Raw genomic sequence first — 15667 nt, forward strand, 5'->3', positions numbered from 1 at the left:
AGCCCAGTGCCTCAGTAAGGGACAGAGCAGAGAGCCGGTGACTGACAGCTCAGAACAGACCCGAGAACTGAGCGATCACCCCCCTCTGATCCCTTCATTGCCCTGCTTTCCTCCTTGCTCACCAGAGCCTCAGGGAGGGTCCATTGTGTGTGTGTAGCATCCACAAGGCTGCGGGTGGAACTAGACAAGGTTAGTGAATCACAGGAGGCTTGTGTTCATGCTGGCTGCTGGGCGGAGCTCTGCAGCAGCTAACAGTGAGCAAACTTGGTGCCGACACCCCCTGCTGGACGATCTCACTGCCACTCCTGCTGTCCTGTGCCCAGTAATCTGTGTGTTATGCAGTCCTGTACCCAGTGCTCTGTGTATTATGCAGCCCTGTACCCAGTGCTCTGTGTATTATGCAGCCCTGTGCCCAGCGCTCTGTGTATTATGCAGTCCTGTGCCCAGCGCTCTGTGTATTATGCAGTCCTGTGCCAAGCACTCTGTGTATTATGCAGCCCTGTGCCAAGCGCTCTGTGTATTATGCAATCCTGTGCCCAGCGCTCTGTGTATTATGCAGTCCTGTGCCCAGCGCTCTGTGTATTATACAGTCCTGTGCCCAGTGCTCTGTGTATTATGCAATTCTGTGCCCAGCGCTCTGTGTATTATGTAGTCCTGTGCCCTGCACTCTGTGTATTATGTAGCCCTGTGCCAAGCGCTCTGTGTATTATGCAGTCCTGTGTCCAGCGCTCTGTGTATTGCGCAGTCCTGTGCCCAGTGCTCTGTGTATTATGCAGTCCTGACCCAAGCGCTCTGTGTATTGTGCAGTCCTGTGCCCAGCGCTCTGTGTATTATGTAGTCCTGTGCCCTGCACTCTGTGTATTATGTAGCCCTGTGCCAAGCGCTCTGTGTATTATGCAGTCCTGTGTCCAGCGCTCTGTGTATTGCGCAGTCCTGTGCCCAGTGCTCTGTGTATTATGCAGTCCTGAGCCAAGCGCTCTGTGTATTGTGCAGCCCTGTGCCAAGCGCTCTGTGTATTATATAGTCCTGTGCCCAGTGCTCTGTGTATTATGCAGTCCTGTGCCTAGAGCTCTGTGTATTATACAGTCCTGTGCCCAGCGCTCTGTGTATTATGCAGTCCTGTGCCCAGCGCTCTGTGTATTATGCAGTCCTGTGCCCAGCGCTCTGCGAAGTATGCAATCCTGTGCCCAGTGCTCTGTGTATTATGTAGTCCTGTGCCCAGCGCTCTGTGTATTATGTAGTCCTGTGCCCAGCGCTCTGTGTATTATGTAGTCCTGTGCCCAGCACTCTGTGTATTATGCAGTCCTGTGCCATACTTTTCTCCTTCCGGGTGCCGTTTCTCTACATACTTTGGGTTATATTTTTTTCATTAGATTAGTTTTTGATCAACTGGATTGTGTGATATGTTTCCATTTTAGATACAAAGGGTAATAATAATAATAATAATAGACAGAGACTTGCAATAGTTTAAAGTAGTTTAGATATGTTATGAGAAAGGACTTGCAGAGCATCCGGAAAGTACTCACAGAATTTCACTTTTTCCACATTTTGTTATGTTACAGCCTTATTCCAAAATGGAATAAATTCATTATTTTCCTCAAAATTCTACAAACAATTCCCCATAACGACAACGTGAAAGAAGTTTGAAATCTTTGCAAATGTATTAAATTAAAAATGAAAAAAAATCCCATGTGCATAAGTATTCACACCCTTTGCCATGACACTCAAAATTTAGCTCAGGTGAATCCTGTTACCACTGACCATCCTTGAGATGTTTCTACAACTTGATTGGAGTTCAGCAGTGGTAACGTCAGCTGATTGGACATGATTTGGAAAGGTGCACTCCTGTCTTTATAAGGTCCCACAGTTAACAGTGCATGTCAGAGCACAAACCAAGCCATGAAGTCCAAGGAGTTGTCTGTAGACCTCAGAGACAGGATTGTATGGAGGCACAGATCGGGGGAAGGGTACAGAAACATTTCTGCAGCATTGAAGGTCCCAATGAGCACAGTGGCCTCCATCATCCATAAAAGGAAGACGTTTTGAACCACCAGGACTCTTCCTAGAGCGGGTCGCCCGGCCAAACTGAGGGATCGGGGGAGAAGGGCCTTAGTCAGGGAGGTGACCAAGAACCCGATGGTCACTCTGACAGAGCTCCAGCATTTCTCTTTGGAGAGAGGAGAACCTTCCAGAAGAACAACCATCTCTGCAGCACTCCACCAATCAGGCCTATATGGTAGAGTGGCCGGACACAAGCCACTACCCAGTCCCAATGAGCACAGTGGCCTCCATCATCCATAAATGGAAGAAGTGTGGAACCTCCAGGACTCTTCTTAGAGTGGGCCATCCAGCCGAACTGAGTGATCAGGGGAGAAGCGCCTTAGTCAGGGACCAAGAACCCGATGGTCACTCTGATAGAGCTCCATCGTTTCTCTGTGGAGAGAGGAGAACCTTCCAGAAGAACAACCATCTCTGCAGCACTCCACCAATCAGGCCTGTATGGTAGAGTGGCCGGACACAAGCCACTACCCAGTCCCAATGAGCACAGTGGCCTCCATCATCCATAAATGAAGAAGCTTTGAACCACTAGGACTCTTCCTAGAGTTGGCCGCCCGGCCAAACTGAGCGATCGGGGGAGAAGCGCCTTAGTCAGGGAGGTGACAAAGAACCCGATGGTCACTCTGACAGAGCTCTAGAGTTTCTTTATGGAGAAAGGAGAACCTTCCAGAAGAACAACCATCTCTGCAGCACTCCACCAATCAGACCTGTATGGTAGAGTGGCCAGATGGAAGCCACTCCTCAGTAAAAGGCACATGACAGCCCGCCTGGAGTTTGCCAAAAGGCACCTGAAGGACTCTCAGACCATGAGAAAGAAAATTCTCTGCTCTGATGAAACTAAAGCCCCGTACACACGCGTCGAAAATTGGCAGGGAATTTTCGTCCGATCTGCCGATTTTCGGCTTGTTAGTATGATGGTTCCGACAACCGACTCCGACTTTTCGGCCGAAAAAAAATCTGGTGTGCAGGCTATAAAATTTTTGTTGGCCGTCAACACAACGGCCGATTTTCGTGCAGTCAGTACAGATTTCGACAGGGAAAAATCTGACGAGCAAGTCTGGGCATGCTCAGAGAAGAAAAAACACAAAGAAAGCAAACCAACACATGACATTACTTCTGAAGTAGAATTTTGTTGGGCGAGAAATTTCGTGTGCAGTCTAGAGCACATTCCAACCAACAAAACACCACTCTGGACAAAAGACGGACGATCGGTCGGCCGATAATCGTTGCGTGTGTACGGGGCTTTAGATTGAACTCTTTGGCCTGAATGGAAAGCGTCATGTCTGGAGGAAACCAGGCACCGCTCATCACCTGACCAATACCATCCCTACTGTGAAGCATGGTGGTGGCAGCATCATGCTGTGGGGATGTTTTTCAGCGACAGGAACTGGGAGACTAGTCAGGATCGAGGGAAAGATGAATGCAGCAATGTACAGAGACATCCTTGATGAAAACCTGCTCCAGAGCGCTCTGGACCTCAGACTGGGGAGAAGGTTCAGCTTCCAACAGGACAACGACCCTAAGCACACAGCCAAGATAACAAAAGAGTGGCTACGGGACAACTGTGTGAATGTCCTTGAGTGGCCCAGCCAGAGCCCAGACTTGAACCCGATTGAACATCTCTGGAGAGATCTAAAAATGGCTGTGCACCGACGCTCCTCATCCAACCTGATGGAGCTTGAGAGGTCCTGCAAAGAAGAATGGGAGAAACTGCCCAAAAATAGGTGTGCCAAGCTTGTAGCATCATACTCAAAAAGACTTGAGGCTGTAGTTGGTGCCAAAGGAGCTTCACCAAAGTATTGAGCAAAGGGTGTGAATACTTATGTACATGGGATATTTATCGTTTTTTATTTTTAATAAATTTACAAAGATTTCAAACAAACTTCTTTCATGTTGTCATTATGGGGGATTGTTTGTAGAATTTTGAGGAAAATAGAGAATTTACTCCATTTTGGAATAAGGCTGGAACATAACAAAATGTGGAAAAAGTGAAGCGCTGCGAATAATTGTTCTACAGACAGAACAGTCTATAAAAAGAAACATCTTTCGCTGGTATCAGCACACATGGGTTTTCTGATGAGTAATTTGGCATTATTCCAGTGTAGAACATTTCCCACACTTTGGACAGGAAAGAGGGTCTTAGCCAGAGTTGAGTTTTTCGGAGTGTGGGAAGATATATTTTCTCAATGAAACATTCCCTCCCCCCACGTCTAAACATAAAAAGAATGTTCGTCCATGTGACTTCTCTGGTGTATACAGAGTGCTAACTTCTGAATGAAACATTTCCCGCACTCTTGACAGGAAAAAGTTTGCTATCCCATGTGACTTTTCTGATGTGTAAGAAGGTAGGCTTTCCGAGTGAAACATCTCCCACACTCTGAACATGAAAAAGGACGCTCGCCCGTGTGACTTCTCTGGTGTGTAAGAAGGTCTACTTTCCTAATGAAACATTTCCCACACTAGGAGCATTAAAAAGGCCGCTCACCAGTATGTCTTTGTTGGTGAGTAAGAAGGTCAGCTTTCCGTATGAAACATTTCCCGCACTCTGAACATAAAAAAGGACGCTTGCCTTTGTGACTTCTTTGGTGTCTAAAGAAAGCTCCTTTCCAAGTAAAACATTTCCCACATTCTAGGCAGGAAAAAGAATGCTCGCCCTTATGACTTTTCTGATGTACAAGAAGGTCGTCTTTCCGAGTGAAACTTTTCCCGCACTCTGAACATGAAAAAGTTCGCTCACCGGTGTGACATCTTTGGTGCCTAAGAAGGTCTGCCTTGTGCTTGAAACATTTCCCACACTGTGAACATGAGAAAGGACGCTCACCGGTGTGACTTTTCTGGTGTCTGAGAAGATCTGCTTTCCAAATGAAACATTTTCCACACTCTGAACATAAAAACGGACGCTCACCAGTGTGACTTTTTCTATGTACAAGAAGGTTGCCTTTCCGAGTGAAACCTTTCCCACACTCTGGACATGAAAACAGACGCTCAGCCGTGTGACTTTTTCTATGTACAAGAAGGTTGCCTTTCCGAGTGAAACCTTTCCCACACTCTGGACATGAAAACAGACGCTCAGCCGTGTGACTTTTTCTATGTACGAGAAGGTCGCCCTTTCGAGTGAAACATTTCCCACACTCTGAACATGGAAATGAACGCTCCGCGGTGTGACATCTCTGGTGTCTAAGAAGGTCTGCTCTGTGTTTGAAACATTTCCCGCACTGTAAACATGAGAAAGGACGCTCACCCGTGTGACTTCTCATGTGCCTGAGAAGGTCTGCTTTCCAAGGGAAACATTTCCCGCACTGTGAACATGTAAATGGACGCCCAGTTGTGTTTGATTTTTTTTCTACAGCAAGAGACGTTTTTGGTCTAAAACCTTCGATGACTTCAGAACACTGGATGGTTTTCTCGTCTTTGTGTGAAGAAGTATCTAAATTACTGGAAGATGATCTCTGGGGATTAGACGGGTCCAAGGATCTCTCCACAATGGGAAGTCTTGGATGGATTTCATTGGTAGCAGTATGGAACTTATGAAAAGAATCTTCAGGTTTAGAGGGATCCATGGATCTATCCACACAGTAAGGCCTGTCCTGTATTTTTTGACTATCTGGCTTTCCTTCTAGAGAATATTCATGGTCTTCTGCGCTATAGTCCATGGATAAAATCTGATGTCCACCTACTGGAAAGAAGTATTTTATTACCATTAAAAACAATCATATTACTTAGTCAACAGTAATAACGACGTCATTTATGACGAAACGTGTAGGGCAGAGCTGTGTGCTGACGTCACTGCGTTCTACCGGTCCCGGAAGTGCGGGTGTTTGTTTCTTTGCCAGTGAAAGCTGATCTACTTATGGCGTTTTGAAATTTTAACCACTTCTGGACCGTAAGGTTTTACCCCCCTTAATGACCAGGCCATTTTTTGCGATTCGGCACTGTGTTACTTTAACTGACATTTGCGCGGTGGCGTGACGCTGTACCCAAATCAAATTGATTTTTTGTATCAGAAACCAAGAAACAAACCCTGTTTAATTTTCATAACTCACCTGTGCCAATGTCTACAGAAGATCTCTCCTCTTTAACCATCAACACCATTCTAAATTCCTCTGAAGACCGAGGATCACCTATCACAGATCCCTCATCTTCTTCCTCTTTAATCTCATCTTTTATATCTATCAGTTCTTCACCCTAAACACACCGTAGGATAAAAATTACATCTGGAAAATGTGAGTGGTAAGAACCCGGGAATACGCCTAAGAACGTATTTCGTTAAGATTTTGCTGCCTAAGTTTTACCTACCTGATGATGGTGAGGGATGGTGAGACCTTCCTGTGTGGAGTCCCGGGAATACAGAGGACGGGGACATCTCTCTGGTGGGTTTCCATTACTGGATCCATCTGTAGGAAACACACACACTGACTGAATACATTGTTTCTATGTGTTTATCAGATGATGGGGGATCTAGGTGGACCCTCCGTACTGCTCTCTCCTTTACAATAAAGTCTCCTCTTACCCGGCGATGTGAGGGGCGGCTGATTCTCCATCATGACGTCCTTGTAGAGATCCTTGTGTCCTTCTAAATACTCCCACTCCTCCATGGAGAAATAGACAGTGACATCCTGACACCTTATAGGAACCTGACACACACAATGATACAGTCACCATCCAGACACATCCCTTGTCTGTTACTGGATAATGTCCCAGAATTCCCAGCACCGCTCACCTCTCCCGTCAGCAGCTCCATCATCTTCTGGATGACTTTTAGAATCTTCTTCTTCTTGTTGCTCTCAGGGGTCAGGATGGGAGGTGTAGAGGACTCATGAGGACTACTAATGCCCCATACACACGTGCAGATTATCTGCAGACTTTTGTCTGCAGACTTACCAAAACCATATAATATGAGGTCAAACCTAAACACTTTCAATTTGTATGCAATCTGGCAGGCCCTTGCACTACATAGAAAAGGTAAGTCTGCAGACAAAAGTCTGCAGATAATCTGCACGTGTGTATGGGGCATAAGAGTCAGTTTCTCATTAGATGTCTTTTTCACAACTTGGTAATCCTATTAAAAACATTCACACCTATCAGTATCTACAGAATCCTCCTCACCTCTCTGGTCAGGTCTGTGTTTTATTAATAGAGATAAGAGTGATGTCATGTGACTTCCCAGAATCCTCCTCACCTCTCAGGTCAGGTCTGTGTTTTATTAATAGAGATAAGAGAGATAAGTCCAAGGATAGATAGAGATAAGTCCAAGGATAAAATCTGATGTCCACCTACTGGAAAGAAGTATTCTATTACCATTAAAAACAATCATGTTACTTAGTCAACAGTAATAATGACGTCATTTATGACGAAACGTGTAGGGCGGAGCTGTGTGCTGACGTCACTGCGTTCTACCGGTCCCAGAAGTGCGGGTGTTTGTTTCTTTGCCGGTGTTCCGTGAGAATTACCTACCCGTGAGAAAAACCTACCCTCGTCACTTCCGGTGTACGAAAGTGTCTGTAACGCCGCGGAATTACATTAAAACAGCTCGCCAGAAATATCATGTGATCTCCACTGCTATCCCTGACACTTCCCTGGTCTTGTCTACTAAATATAAAACCGGCGGCGGCTGTATGACAACATAAATCACGGAGCCGCCAGCCGCTTTTATATTTAGTAGACAAGATCAGGGAAGTGACAGGGCAAGGAGCGGAGCTTACTCATATTGCAGTACAGCTGTTTTAATGTACCCGCCGCGATGGTAGGTTTTTTCCACGGAACAGTCATCATTTCAGACTAGTGCGCATGCGCACTAGGGGCTGTGAGCATGCGCACTGCCAGGGTAGGTTTTTCTCACGGAACACCGGTGAAAGCTGATGTGACCTCCCAGAATCCTCCTTACCTCTCCGGTCAGGTCTGGGTTTTATTAATAGAGATAAGAGTGATGTCATGTGACCCTCCCAGAATCCTCCTCACCTCTCCGGTCAGGTCTGGGTTTTATTAATAGAGATAAGAGTGATGTCATGTGACCCTCCCAGAATCCTCCTCACCTCTCCGGTCAGGTCTGGGTTTTATTAATAGAGATAAGAGTGATGTCATGTGACCCTCCCAGAATCCTCCTCACCTCTCCGGTCAGGTCTGTGTTTTATTAATAGAGATAAGAGTGATGTCATGTGACCTCCCAGAAGCCTCCTCACCTCTCCGGTCAGGTCTGTATTTTATTAATAGAGATAAGAGTGAATGCATGTGACCTCCCAGAATCCTCCTCACCTCTCCGGTCAGGTCTGGGTTTTATTAATAGAGATAAGAGTGATGTCATGTGACCCTCCCAGAATCCTCCTCACCTCTCCGGTCAGGTCTGGGTTTTATTAATAGAGATAAGAGTGATGTCATGTGACCCTCCCAGAATCCTCCTCACCTCTCCGGTCAGGTCTGGGTTTTATTAATAGAGATAAGAGTGATGTCATGTGACCCTCCCAGAATCCTCCTCACCTCTCCGGTCAGGTCTGTGTTTTATTAATAGAGATAAGAGTGATGTCATGTGACCCTCCCAGAATCCTCCTCACCTCTCCGGTCAGGTCTGTGTTTTATTAATAGAGATAAGAGTGATGTCATGTGACCTCCCAGAATCCTCCTCACCTCTCCGGTCAGCAGGTAGATGACCTCCAGGGTGAGGGCTAATATCTTCTCAGTCATGTGACTTTTCTGCTTGTCCATCATCATTCAAGTGTTCATAGGACCGGGATAAGAAGTTCTTCTCTGTATGGATAATTTTGATATGTTAGCTTTCAGCACTAGGTGAGTATGTTGTGCAGAGTGTAAGCTCCTCTGGTTCAGAGACTGATGTGACTGGCTCAGTGTTCTCTGTACGGCACTGCGGTATATGTCAGAGATATATAAATTCAGATATAATCAATATACAATGCTCAAAAAAAATAAAGAAACACTTTTTAATCAGAGTATAGCGTCAAGTAAACTCCTGGGATATCGATGTGGTCAGTTAAGTAGCAGAGAGGTTTGTTAAGCAGTTTCAGTTGCTTTGGTAGTAATTCAATTAACAACAGGTGCACTAGATGGGCAACAATGAGACAACCTCCAAAACAGAAATGGTTTTACAGGTGGAGGCCTCTGACTTTCTTTTCCCTACTCATCTTTTCTGAGTGTTTGTCATTAATTTTGCATTTGGCTGGGGTCAGTGTCACTACTGGTAGCATGAGGCCATACCTGGACCCTATAGAGGTTGCACAGGCAGTCCAACTCCTCCAGGATGGCACATCAATACGTCCCATTGCCAGAAGGTTTGCTGTGTCTCCCAGCACAGTCTCAGGAGCATGGAGGAGATTCCAGGAGACCGGCAGTTACTCTAGGAGAGATGGACAGGGCCGTAGAAGGTCCTTAACCCATCAGGAGGACCGGTATCTGCTCCTTTGTACAAGGAGGAACAGGATGAGCACTGCCAGAGCCCTACAAAATGACCTCCAGCAGGACACTGGTGTGAATGTCTCTGACCAAACAATCAGAAACAGACTTCATGAGGGTGGCCTGAGGGCCCGACGTCCTCTAGTGGGCGCTGTGCTCACTGCCCAGCACCGTGGAGCACGATTGGCATTTGCCGTTGAACACCAGAATTGGCAGCTCCACCACTGGCACCCTGTGCTTTTCACAGATGAGAGCAGGTTCACCCTGAGCACATGTGACAGACGTGAAAGGGTCTGGAGAAGCCGTGGAGAACATTATGCTGCCTGTAACATCGTTCAGCATGACCGGTTGGGTGGTGGGTCAGTGATGGTCTAGGGAGGCAAATCCATGGAGGGACGCACAGACCTCTACAGGCTAGACAATGGCACCCTGACTGCCATTAGGTATCAGGATGAAATCCTTGGACCCATTGTCAGACCCAATCCTGGTGCAGTGGGTCCTGGGGTTTTCCTGATATACGACAATGCTCGGCCTCATGTGGTGAGAGTATGCAGCCAGTTGCTTGAGGATGAAGGAATTTATACCATTGAATGGCCCCCACACTCGCCTGACCTGAATCCAATAGAACATCTCTGGGACATTCTGTTTCGGTCCATCCGATGCCGCCAGGTTGCACCTCAGTCTGTTCAGGAGCTCAGTGATGTCCTGGTCCAGATCTGGGAGGAAATACCCCAGGACACCATCCGTCATCTCATTAGGTGCATGTCCCGACGTTGTCAGACATGCATACAAGCACGTGGGGGCCATACAAACTACTGAGGACCATTCTGAGTTGCTGCAATGATATTTACGCACAATGGACTCGCCTGCTGCATCATTTTTTTACTTTGATTTTCGGGGTGTCTTTGAATTCAGCCCTCTGTAGGGTGATAATTTTTATTTCCATCAAACTATGTGGCATCCTTTCCTTCCTAATGCATTACCCAGTCCATACCAGTATAGATCCTAATACATTACCCAGCCTATACCAGTATAGATCCTAACACATTACCCAGTGCATACCAGTATAGACCCTAACACATTACCCAGTCCATACCAGTATAGACCCTAACACATTACCCAGTCCATACCAGTATAGACCCTAACACATTACCCAGTGCATACCAGTATAGATCCTAACACTACCCAGTCCATACCAGTAGAGATCCTAACACATTACCCAGTCCATACCAGTATAGATCCTAAAGCATTACCCAGTCCATACCAGTATAGATCCTAACACATTACCCAGTCCATACCAGTAGAGATCCTAACGCATTACCCAGTCTATACCAGTATAGATCCTAACGCATTACCCAGTCTATACCAGTATAGATCCTAACGCATTACCCAGTCCATACCAGTATAGATCCTAACACATTACCCAGTCCATACCAGTATAGATCCTAACGCATTACCCAGTCCATACCAGTATAGATCCTAACGCATTACCCAGTCCATACCGGTAGAGATCCTAACACTACCCAGTCTATACCAGTATAGATCCTAACACATTACCCATTCCATACCAGTATAGATCCTAACACATTACCCAGTCCATACCAGTATAGATCCTAACACATTACCCAGTCCATACCAGTATAGATCCTAACACATCACCCAGTCCATACCAGTATAGATCCTAACACATTACCCAGTCCATACCAGTATAGATCCTAACACAATACCCAGTCCATACCAGTATAGATCCTAACACATTACCCAGTCCATACCAGTATAGATCCTAACACATCACCCAGTCCATACCAGTATAGATCCTAACACATTACCCAGTCCATACCAGTATAGATCCTAACACATTACCCAGTCCATACCAGTATAGATCCTAACACATTACCCAGTCCATACCAGTATAGATCCTAACACATTACCCAGTCCATACCAGTATAGATCCTAACACATTACCCAGTCCATACCAGTATAGATCCTAACACAATACCCAGTCCATACCAGTATAGATCCTAACACATTACCCAGTCCACACCAGTATAGATCCTAACACATTACCCAGTCCATACCAGTATAGATCCTAACACAATACCCAGTCCATACCAGTATAGATCCTAACACATTACCCAGTCCACACCAGTATAGATCCTAACACATTACCCAGTCCATACCAGTATAGATCCTAACACATTACCCAGTCCATACCAGTATAGATCCTAACACATTACCCAGTCCTCACCAGTATAGATCCTAACACATTACCCAGTCCTCACCAGTATAGATCCTAACACATTACCCAGTCCATACCAGTATAGATATCCATCATGAGATTTTTCCCTATTGAGATCATTGAGTGTCTTTAAAGTGTTCCTTTAGTTTTTTTTAGCAGTGTATCATTATACAATATTTAGCATCAGTTGGAGATAAAAGACATCACAGTGACTATGGAGGAAGAAGACGGAACATGACGGGGGGGGGGGGTTACTGGGTGTAAATATAAAATAATATCTTATTACCTCACCTTCTGCCAGTTCCAGCAATGTCTCCTCTCTACTTCCTCCCGACTCACCTCTGACCTGAAACTTCTTGTTTATACTCTGACATCACTTCCTGTCTGTGTTTTATGCAGTGTAGAAGTGAGGTCACCACTCAGTGGAGAGAAGAGGAACTACAGCTTTCAAGCCAACCTTGTATATAAAGGGTCTTCTGAGGTTTGTGTTGTAGGTCATAATCCCATTGAGGATCACTATCACAGACAGGGGCCCGTCTACCCTGAGGTGAAGTGAGCTCTTTGCCTTATTTAATACCATAGATCATAAAGAGACGGCTTTATTATTATTAAGAGATGGCTCTTTATGTTTATTGGGGAAAACCCTGGGTCTTCTTTTCTATGTGTTCTCCTGGCTAGAAGATAGTCTTCTCCCATAACAGAAAAAGCTTCATCTTGGTAGCAGAGGTAATGATGTTCACCTTTACTGTAGGGCAAAATAACTCTGTTTCCCAAAATCCCCTGGGCTCCCATCATTCCCTGGACTGCTGGACACACCCAGGGGATACAAATTCTATCTGTTTCCGCTCTTCTGGTGCTGAGTGACCACACATAATGGGACAGTAGTGACTGGACATGTGAGCTGTCACCAGGTGCTGGGTTTCCCGATATTATATCTGCCACCAAAAGAGGATCAAGGTTCCTTCTAAGCCCCAGTCCAGGTCGACAATGTGAACTGGGACAGGTTCATCCGAGCTACTACCTCCTGTGTAATTCCTCATCCACCTCAGGTGCACAGCACCCAGCCAAGGAAGTCCCTGTAAACCTCCATACTCAGTCAATGTAAAAAGGAAAAGGCTGGCTTCACGAAAATCGGCTAAAACATTAAGCTTAATTATACAGGTAAAAAAACAGCCATAAAAAGCCAACATATATCAGCCGTCAGGCCTTAATCAAGGCTAATCAAGATTATGATTAATCATGATTAATGCCTGATGGCTGAAAAACGTTGGCTGTCACCCAACCTAGGAAGTCTCTGTAAACCTCCAAACTAAGTCAATGTAAAAAGGAAAAGGCTGGCTCCACGAAAATCCTCCAACGGAGGTTCCAAGAGGACCTGTTCTGGCAAGCCATGAGTGGGCTCTTCGAGACCTGCAGACAAGGCTGCCTTGGCATGAAGGGGCACCCTCATCCGTATCTAGGGTGGGGGGAAGTCTTCGCTGGTTTCCGGATCCATGAACCTCCCTGGTACAGGACGAGTTGGTCCACAAAGTTATTTGGTCAGGCTACAAGATGGAGTTCGGTCTTGTTCTCCGAAAAGGTTCTTCCTTTCTAACGTGCACTTTTCCCCCGGTCGCTTACAGGGTCTCTTTGGAGCAGTGCAAGACTTGTTGCTTTAAGGGACGTCCCAATGGTTAAGAAGAATCAGGAGCTGTGTCGGTCAATGAACGAAAGAGAAAATGGGATTTTTGACTTACCGTAAAATCCATTTCTCCGATGTTCATTGACGGACAAAGCACCCGCCCCTCTGTGGAGTTGGCTTTTTTCTGACACTGCTCGTAACAAAACTGAGTTCCTATAGCTGAGAGTGGGAGTATACCCCCTGGGACTGCCCCATAGGCGTAGTCAAGCTTTTTCCTGCCTAGTGTCCTACTCCTGTAGGGGGCAGTTTAACCCAATGGTTAAGAAGAATCGGGAGCTGTGTCGGTCAATGAACGAAAGAGAAAATGGGATTTTTGACTTACCGTAAAATCCATTTTTCCGATGTTCATTGACGGACAAAGCACCTGCCCCTCTGTGGAGTTGGCTTTCTTCTGACACTGCTCGTAACAAAACTGAGTTCCTATAGCTGGGAGTGGGAGTATACCCCCTGGGACTGCCCTATAGGTGTAGTCAAGCTTTTTCCTGCCTAGTGTCCTACTCTTGTAGGGGGCAGTATAACCCAATGGTTAAGAAGAATCAGGAGCTGTGTCGGTCAATGAACGAAAGAGAAAATGGGATTTTTGACTTACCGTAAAATCCATTTCTCCGATGTTCATTGACGGACAAAGCACCCGCCCCTCTGTGGAGTTGGCTTTCTTCTGACACTGCTCGTAACAAAACTGAGTTCCTATAGCTGGGAGTGGGAGTATAACCCCTGGGACTGCCCCATAGGCGTAGTCAAGCTTTTTCCTGCCTAGTGTCCTACTCTTGTAGGGGGCAGTATAACCCAATGGTTAAGAAGAATCAGGAGCTGTGTCTGTAAATGAACATCAGAGAAATGGATTTTACGCTACGTCAAAAATCCAATTTTTACAGTGTTCTGCATGTCTCTTCAATAAAGATTTATACTTTTTGGATACCATCCTGAATGCCGACCATCCCTTCTCATCCCGGTGCTACATACCTTTCAGAAGAGGTTTGGAGATATCTCATTCAAATTGACAGATGTTAACTTGGGAAGCGACTCAGCTGCTTTCCTCCTGCATCTCGCTCCACTCAACGATACAAATACTCCCTTCCGATCCTCCATTTGAACGCAGTCTAAGCCTGCATCCCCACTGACCATACAGAGGGCTAGTTTACACACACCGACACTATTCTGCATACACTCAGCAGCCACACAATGCAATTTTATTACAGAATAACAGATTTATACAGAGCATACAGATGCTGGTAACACAATGCCACAATCTCTCTAGGAGGATGAATTCTTATCTTAGTACACAGAAGGCACTTACTCATTGTATGCTTTAATATCCCTAAGCGGGCAGTGCATAGAAATATGTACAAAGGTAATAATGCAAAAAAAAAAAAAAAAGAGAAATAAAAAGGACATACAGAAATTTGGATACATACTAGGAATAAAAAGGGAGAAAACTAGAAAAACAATTATCATTTGGGCACAATTATTTTATTCTGGTGGAAGGAGAACTCTGGAAATCCATTTTTGAATATACTCTCCCAGACAAATGTAACATTCGTATTTCACACTTCCTAATTTATTGATGAAATAGGTGAAATGGACATATCCCCTTTTCCCTATCACCTTTTGGAGGCGTTTGGAGGTTCTGGCCTACTGAAGAGGCCAAACACTAGCCGGTTCCGATGGATGGGGTTAGGATTACCAACATCCTTGCATCAGCCTGCATAGCTGTGTGTGGTTATAGGGAGACCAGGCCCCATGTAATGGTTTTGTTGGTCCCTGGGTGGTTCCATACAATTTTGCATCTGCACATAGCTCATTATGCGTTCTGTCGGAAGGGATAAGCTTCATCTCCTGTTGGATTTTATTGTTGAAGATGCAACATACCCCCCCCCCCCCCCCAAGATCTTGAAGCGTATCTATGGTCAAAATCATACATTTATTTCCATAGTGTATCTAGATTATTTCTAGCCTACTCCTATTAATCTGAATGAGAGTGAAGTTTGTAAACCTTCTTTGTGAAGCTCCAAAGACATTTGTTCCTTGTAACACGTATTGTCTACAACCGGTAAGTAGGCACTGTCGTATGACACAATGCACAGAGCCCGCCTTCTGAACTACAGAGATGCTGAGAGGAGACGTTTCAGTCAGTACAGGAATCACTGCTTGCAGGTAAGGTACCATGGGATATGTAGTCCTTTGAAATGGAATGTCTCATTCAATCTCCATAATTCTTAATGTAATGAATTTACCTTCAAAAAAGTAGTTCAAGAAGAAGTAAACTTCCTCTGCAGACATTTACCTAT

The 15667-nt window shown here is 45.5% G+C and overlaps 4 protein-coding genes across 4 annotated transcripts in view; 1 reads left to right on the forward strand and 3 right to left on the reverse strand.

The window, feature by feature from the left end:
- Window positions 1-6876, reverse strand: part of LOC309563489 (uncharacterized protein) — a gene marked incomplete at its 5' end in the record, with an annotated part of 118075 nt that extends 111199 nt beyond the window's left edge. The window contains 7 exon segments of the mRNA XM_082267882.1: window positions 4434-4517; window positions 4521-4526; window positions 4530-4909; window positions 5300-5734; window positions 6102-6243; window positions 6355-6470; window positions 6873-6876. Of these exon segments, the coding sequence (XP_082124008.1) occupies window positions 4434-4517; window positions 4521-4526; window positions 4530-4909; window positions 5300-5734; window positions 6102-6243; window positions 6355-6470; window positions 6873-6876 (1167 nt within the window).
- LOC309564420 (uncharacterized protein) overlaps window positions 1-15667 on the reverse strand; it is a gene marked incomplete at both ends in the record, with an annotated part of 648900 nt that overhangs the window by 279948 nt on the left and 353285 nt on the right.
- The window catches only part of LOC309563485 (uncharacterized protein), a gene marked incomplete at its 3' end in the record, with an annotated part of 314854 nt that overhangs the window by 258615 nt on the left and 40572 nt on the right, over window positions 1-15667 (reverse strand). The gene's annotated exons all lie outside the window — the stretch shown is intronic.
- Window positions 1-15667, forward strand: part of LOC309562909 (gastrula zinc finger protein XlCGF66.1-like) — a 471303-nt gene that overhangs the window by 15430 nt on the left and 440206 nt on the right. The gene's annotated exons all lie outside the window — the stretch shown is intronic.

This window comes from Pelophylax lessonae, assembly GCF_965119305.1.
Source record: "Pelophylax lessonae genome assembly, chromosome: 9".
Taxonomy (NCBI): domain Eukaryota; kingdom Metazoa; phylum Chordata; class Amphibia; order Anura; family Ranidae; genus Pelophylax; species Pelophylax lessonae.